At 39.9% G+C, this 7,675-nt stretch overlaps 1 protein-coding gene across 1 annotated transcript in view; it reads left to right on the top strand.

Annotated features, from left to right (window-relative positions):
- The window catches only part of UBE2U (ubiquitin-conjugating enzyme E2U (putative)), a 71,527-nt gene that overhangs the window by 16,356 nt on the left and 47,496 nt on the right, over positions 1-7,675 (top strand). Inside the window, exon 5 of the mRNA XM_010840179.1 lies at positions 2,060-2,180. Within this exon, the coding sequence (XP_010838481.1) occupies positions 2,060-2,180 (121 nt within the window). The remainder of the gene's footprint in view (positions 1-2,059; positions 2,181-7,675) is intronic.

The following is a 7,675-nucleotide window of genomic DNA, read 5'->3' as shown; positions in this document are numbered from 1 at the left end:
TGAAGCTGAATCTCCAATACTTTGGCCATGTGATGTAAAGAACTGACTTATTGGAAAAGACTCTGATGCTGGGAGGGACTGGGGGCAGGAGGAGAAGGGGACGACAGAGGATGAGATGGTTAGATGGCATCACTGACTCAATGGATATGAATTTGAGCAAGCTCTGGGAGTTGGTGATGGACAGGGAAACCTGGCGTGCTGCAGTCCATGGGGTCATGAAGAGTTGGATACAACTGAGTAACTGAACTAAATTTTGCAGAAGGAGTTTTGCATTCAGGAACAGAAACTTGAATGAACTGTGAGACACATTCTTCCCAGAACCTCTAATAAGAGCCCAGCCAGCAGATACCTTAACTTCAGTCTTGTGCAGTCTTGAGAAGAGAAGCCAGTACAACCAACCCCAGCTTCCTACCTGTAGAAATACGAGAGAATAAATTTGTGTTGATTTAGATTTTAATTTTGTGGTAATTTGTTATAGCAGTGGTAGAAAACTATGGTTGTTCAGTTGCTAAATCATGTCCCTTTGTGACCCCATGGACTGCAGCATTCATACTTGCGTGACCTTCACTACTTCCAAGAGTTTGCTCAAACTCATGTCTATTGAGTCAGTGATGTCATCCAACCATCTCATCCTCTGCTACCCTCTTCTCCTTCAGTCTTTCTCAGCATCAGGGTCTTTTCCAATGGGTCGGCTCTTCATATCAGGTGGCCAAAGTATTAGAGCTTCAGTTTCAGCATCATTCCTTCTAATGAATATTTAGGGTTGATTTCCTTTAAGATTGACTGGTTTGATCTCCTTGCAGCCCAAAGGACTCTCAAGAGTCTTCTCTAGCACCACAATTCAAAAACATCAATTCTTCAGTGCTCAGCCTTTTTTATGGTCCAACTTTCATATCTGTACATGACTACTGAAAAAACCGTAGCTTTGACTATGTGGACCTTAGTTGGCAAAGTGATGTCTTTGATTTTTAATATGCTCCCTAGGTTTGTTATAGCTTTTCTTCCAAGGAGCAAGCATCTTTTAATTTCATGGCTGCAGTCACTGCAGTAATTTTGGAGTCCAGGAAAATAAAATCTGTTACTGCTTCTACTTTTCCCCCTTTTATTTGCTGTGAAGGATGGGACCATGAGTGTCTTGAGAGAAAGGACAATGTCTCATTTGTCTTTGTCTCCAGGTGGACACATTGTAGGCATTTAATAAATGCTTCTTGAATGTTGTATGTACTGGTTTGTCTTTTTGCCCTAAGAAAAAAGCTGCTTTAAAAATTCTATGTTCTATATGTTTTCCTATAGTTATGCTTTCTAATCCAGTGCTAGAAAATCCAGTGAATTTGAAAGCAGCCCATATACTGATGAAAGATGAAACTCTGTACATGCCATGATCTTAATTTTTTGGATGTTGAGAAAACTACTTGTTTTTGTTGTTCAGCCTCTAAGTCATGTCTGACACTTTCCAACCCAATGGACTATAGCACACCAGGCCTCCCTGTCTCTCACTATCTCCTGGAGTTTGCCTAAATTCATGTCCATTGAGTCGGTGATGCCATCCAGACAGCTCATCTTCTGTCACCCTCTTCTCTTTCTCCCTTCAATGTTTCCCAGCAGAGAAAACTACTAGTGATATCAAATTAAGCATTCAGTAATCTGTGGGGATATTGAATTGCATGCAAGCTTTTAATACATGTGTTTGTTTATTCATGATCTAAATATCTCATGTTAAAATATAATTATTTTTTAATGAAATGTTTCAGTGTTTCCTAATGTTTAGTTCCCTTTACACATAAATCAATTTAAAGTTATGTGATAGGAAGGAATAATTTACAGGGAAGAACTTGTAACTTGCTTTGATCCTAATGTTTGGCTCATGAATGTACAGTATAAAACCAAGATAGATCATGAGTGTCTTGATAACAAGGACCATGTCTCATTTGTCTTGTCTCCAGGTGGACACATTGTAGGCATTTATAAATGCTTCTTGAATTTTGTATGTCCTGGTTTGTCTTTTTGCCCTAAGAAAAAGCCACTTAAAAAATTCTGTGTTTTATATGTTTTCCTATAGGTTATGCTTTCTAATCCAGTGCTAGAAAATCCAGTGAATTTGGAAGCAGCCCATATACTGATGAAAGATGAAACTCTGTACAGACTAATAATTCTACGACTTTTCCACCGGCCGTTACCATGTAAGAAGTGACTACTTATTGTTATTTGCCAGTTATTAGTTATTCATAGCAAGTAAATAATCTAGCAAGTAACTTGCATACAACAATATTTTCTGTATCCATTTTCAGTAATGAAATCATACTAAGATCTCTCCTGCTGTACCTGTGTCAAATCCATCTGTGTAACCCTTTCTTTTTCTAATTGAAGTATAATTGACTTACAATGTTGTGTTGGTTTCAGGTGTACAGCAAAATGATTCAGTTATACATACATATTTATCATTTTATATATGTGTTTTTTCAGATTCTTTTCTCTTATAGGTTATTATAAAATATTGAGTTTAATTCCCTGTGCTGTACAGTAGGTCCTTATTGATTATATATTTTATGTATAGTAGAGTATATATTAATCCCAAACTCCTAATTTACCCCTGCTTTCCCCTTTGGTAACCACAAGTTTGTTTTCTATGTCTGTAGGTCTATTGCTATATTGTATATAGGTTCATTTCTGTCATTTTTTAAAAGTCCGCATATAAGCAGTATCATATTCATCTTTCTCCATTTGGTTTAGTGTGATCCTTTTTTTTTTTTAATTATCACAAATTGTAAGCTTAGTATCTTTAAATGTCATGGTCATATGGACAAATGGTGCCCGTGTCATAAAGATATGACATCAATTTTTAACTCTCTGATCTATAGTAGCTATTTCTCAGACTTCACCCTTAGTAACCACCAGATCTTACTAATCTGAGACTCCTCTCCCCTTGGTTAGGAAAACCATCAGCATTTTTTTTTCCTAGAGAGGTCCCCTTCTAGGTTTTCCTTCAAATAATCTATGTGGAAATGACTGAGGCTTTGCAGTCTTTCTGTTCTGTTGACCAATGCTTTTCTGATACCCATGGTCATTTCACTCTCTTCTTACCCACAACCCTTTCGTAACTCTTAACTCCATCACCTCCATTGCTCCTTTGCTTTCTCTACAATGAGAAGAGCAAAGCTATTGGCTCCTCTTGCCCAGAGGGGTTAGCCACAGGTGAGGGTTGGGTTTCCTGGTGACATAGCGTTTTCCTTTACAATCTGCCCTTCCTTTCAGCAGTACCCAACAGCATCACACAGTAACTGGTATTGTCACCTCCCCAATCAGCAGGACTTGCTGCTCAGGCTCACTCTTCCAAAAGGATCTCTCTTGTGCTTTTTCTCTTCACTAGATGTCTATGGTCTCTTCTTCTTTCCCTTTCTGGGACCTGCCATTAAATGCATACAATTTGCGATGAAGTTCAAGTGCTTTTCCACAGAGCATCTGAATCTGATGCAGTATTGATCAGGCATCTTTTTCAGTATCTTCAAATATGTCATGATTGTCATGGAGTTCTTCAGAATTCTCTTGACAATTTTAAGGCTGGTGTGTCTACAGAGGAATGTACTTCTTCAAGATGATCATATTTCTGACCAACCAGAATCTGTAGCATTCCCTTGCTGTATCCTCTCCACTCAGGAAATGTTTGTGGAATGAGCAAATGAATGATACGTATCCCTTAATCTTTCATCAAGCCCTACAGTACTACCCTTGCACAAGAGTATTCTATACAAAGCTATATCCATATTCTGGTGAATGGTAATTTAAGAACCGGTTGTAAAGAATTTTCATGATAAATGATTCTGTGCATTAGATTTTGGTTTTAGCCTGAAAGAGAAGGATGAGAAGAAACTGGAAGACAAGGTGGCCTTTTCTTTTCTTCTTTTCTCTCAGGCCAGTGTCACCCTTCATTCCTATTAGTCCTCCAGCTTTGCCATCAGCCCAGACAGGAAAGCTGTCCAGGTTGCCAAATCACTGAACAAATGAGCGACAAAGCAAATAGTGCTTTGGCAGGTTTTCACTGTTCGCTTTATGTGTTGGTGAAATATGTGGAAATCCAAGACAGTGAATAGTTTTCAGCTTGCCTGCCCTCACGGCAGGACTGGAGGAGTACCTTTAGTGCCAGGAAGAAAATGATTTTCTGCAGCTTCGTAGGGAAAGACTGCTGTAATGAAGCAGAAGCAGCTGCTATGGTGGAAAATAAAGTGCAAAAAACCATGTTCACTCTGAACTAGATGGTTGTATAGTACGATGTGGATTTCTGAGAAAAACAACATCCAGTGAGAATTAATTACCTATAATGACTTGGGCTTCCCTGGTAGCTCAGCTGGTAAAAATCTGCCTGCAATGCAGAAGACCCTGGTTCAGTTCCTGGGTCAGGAAGATCCACTGGAGAAGGGATAGTCTACCCCACTCTAGCATTCTTGGACTTGCCTGATGGCTCAACTGGTAAAGAATCTGCCTGCAGTGCAGGAGACCTGGGTTTGATCCCTGAGTTGGGAAGATCCCCTGGAGGAGGGAACAGCTACCCACTTCAGTGTTCTGGCCTGGAGAATTCAATGGACTGTATAGACCATGGGGTCGCAAAGATTCAGACACGACTGAGCCACTTTCACTTTAATGACTTGAAAAAAAGGTCTCTACTACTTTACTGCAAGAATCAGATCTCATATTCATTTAATATACTAATAAAGAGGTCTAGAAAGTACATTGGAGAAGGCGATGGCACCCCACTCCAGTACTCTTTCCTGGAAAATCCCATGGATGGAGGAGCCTGGTGGGCTGCAGTCCATGGGGTCGCTAAGAGTTGGACAGGAATGAGCAACTTCACTTTCACGCATTGGAGAAGGAAATGGCAACCCACTCCAGTGTTCTTGCCTGGAGAATCCCAGGGACGGGGGAGCCTGGTGGGCTGCCGTCTATGGGGTGGCACAGAGTCGGACACGACTGAAGCAGCTTAGCAGTAGCAGTAGCAGTAGCAGAAAGTACATAGAAGAAATTATCATCCCATTCTCAAATAACACAGAACTGGAGTAGATAATTAATTACATACATGAGAAACTCAAGAGGCAGCTAACTGTATCATTTCTGTAGGCATTAATTTTAGGCTACAACAATGTTGTCAATGCCCAGTAGTAGTGTCTGGCTATAGGTATTGAGTAAACATTTGTAGATTGAATGAATAAAAAACACATAAACTTGGATCCTGATTTTACTTCATAGTTTACAAAGTGCTTTCACATGCATTTATCCACCTGATCCTCAGCCTCTTCCTCAGTGAGGAAGCTGAGGATCGAGATGAAAGGATTAGCCCAAGGCCACACAGAGCTAAGGTACAAGGCCAGAGAGCCAACCTGGATATTCCCATTGCCCCTCCAATGGGGTAATGCAATGAAAACCTCCAATTTAATGCAATGAACATAAAGTCATCCATTTGGAATCAAAGAATTAAATTTCCAAGTACAGAAGAAAAGAGACCTGACTTCATGGCAGAACATTAGTCTATGAAAAACTATCAGAAAACTCTTTGAACAGAAGCCTAATGTGAATAATAATTAATTATTAATAATAATTATTTACCAAGCATGTGTTAGATGATAGCTTTCCTGACTCTGGTTTGTTGTGCCCTCATCCAAGCATGCTTAACTTGGAGGCTCACATTTCCTGTGTTGAAGAAACTGTACACTTGGCTAATGGAAGGAAAGCTAAAAGGCAGTTGTAAAATCCGCTTTCAAATATTTGAAGGGATTTCCTATAGAAAAGGGAAAATTCTTCTCCATTATTCCAGGATACTAATATCAGACTAACATTGAAGCTACAAGTCAGTCATATCTTCCCTAGAACTGGTAGGTTGTAGCCACTGATGTCCATGATATACAGGCTTTGCCCTATTTTATGTCAGAACATAACTTGAATACACCAGGGACTTTTTTTTTTCCTCTCATAATCAGTGGTCTGGAATTAATTTTGTTATCCTAAGCCTAAGACTCCCATTTGGTATGTAGACATGCCAGTGCCTCTCATCCCCCCAAGTTTGCCTACCATCTGCTGTGTGCCTGAAGAGCTAGGTCTTTGCCTTGGTGGATTGACAAGAATGCACAAGCTGTGAGCTCAAACCCAACTTTTGGAGATCCCAATGACCTTCCCATGTCTTGGCAGCCTCTTCTCCTTGTGGCCTGGACTCTGACCCCCTTACTTATAGTTTGTGTGCTCACACTTACCAAACTGCCTGGAGCAGTCCTGGGGTAATCATGTCACGTTCTCCCTTCATTCCCCCTTCACTCCCTTCATTCCAGTTTGGGCAGTCAGTTACAGTCAGTTGGGTTAGCTGATCTTCCTAGATGTTGCATTTGCGGCATGCCTCAGGGGAAAGTCCATCCAGCAGGTCCCAGCCGACCAAACACAAGGAAAGATTTTCTAACCATTCAAGTCACTTACGAACAGGCAAGACAGTGTTGACAGGTGGTAATCTCCCCATCACCAAAGGTATGCTTTCATAGCTTTCGTTCATTTGGCAGAGCTTAATGACTTGATTTTCAGGGATGTTGTCAAAGAATATTTTGCCCAGTGTCAGGAGTTGGACAAGGGGATTTTTCAAGTGCCTCCCAAGTCAAATTTCAATTTGTTTATGAAAACTTGGAGGTCTGGAAGAAGACAATGTATAAAATAACTGTGTTGCCTCCTAGATTCTGAGTAAATTAGAGACTTTCTGTTACAAAGGGATTTCATATATAGTGGTCCCCCCTTATCTACCATTTCACTTTCCATTTTTAGCCATCTGTAGTCAATTGCAATCTAAAAGTATTAAATGGAAAATTCCAGAAATAAATGATTCATGAGTTTTCAATTGTGCATCATTCTGAGTAGCGTGATGAAGTCTCTTGCCATCCAGCTTCATCCTGCCCAGCATGTGAATCATCTCTTTGTTCATCATCTCTCACCCATTAGTCATTTAGTAGCCATCTGTGTTATCAAATGAACTGTCTGATATCTGAGGTATCTTAGTGCTTCTGATCAAGTGACCCTTACTTAATCATGACCCCAAAGGACAAGAGTAGTGCTGCTGGCCATTCACACATGTCAAGAGAAGCCATAAAGTGTTCCTTTAAGTGAAAGTTCTTGACTTGTAAGAAAAAATCTCATATCTGAGGTTGCTAAGATTTACAGTAAGAACAAATCTTCTATCCATGAAATTGTGAAGGAGAAAGAAATCCATGCTAATTTTGCTGTCATACCTCAAACTGCAAAAGATATGAAAGCATAAGTGCTTAGTTAAGATGGAAACACGATATTAAACTTGTCCGAGATATTTTGAGAGAGAAAGAGACCACATTCACATCACTTTTCTTGCAGTATGTTGTTACAATTGTTCTGTCTTATTATTAGCTATTCTTGTTAGCCTCTTACTGTGCCTAAGTTACAAATTAAACTTCATCATAAGTATGTATGTATGTATAGGGGAAAAAACATAATGTATATAGGGTTTCATACTGTCCATGTTTTTTTTTATTTTATTTTTAAACTTTACAATATTGTGTTGGTTCTGCCATATATCAAAATGAATCTGCCACAGGCATTCATGCGTTCTCCATCCTGAACCCTCCTCCCTCCTCCCTCCCCATACCGTCCCTCTAGGTCGTCCCAGTGCACCAGCCCCAAG

The sequence above is a fragment of the Bison bison genome, unplaced genomic scaffold (assembly GCF_000754665.1).
Source record: "Bison bison bison isolate TAMUID 2011002044 unplaced genomic scaffold, Bison_UMD1.0 scf7180017846569, whole genome shotgun sequence".
Classification (NCBI taxonomy): domain Eukaryota; kingdom Metazoa; phylum Chordata; class Mammalia; order Artiodactyla; family Bovidae; genus Bison; species Bison bison.
The sequence above is the reverse complement of the archived record's forward strand: the minus strand, read 5'-3'. Positions and strand labels throughout refer to the sequence as shown.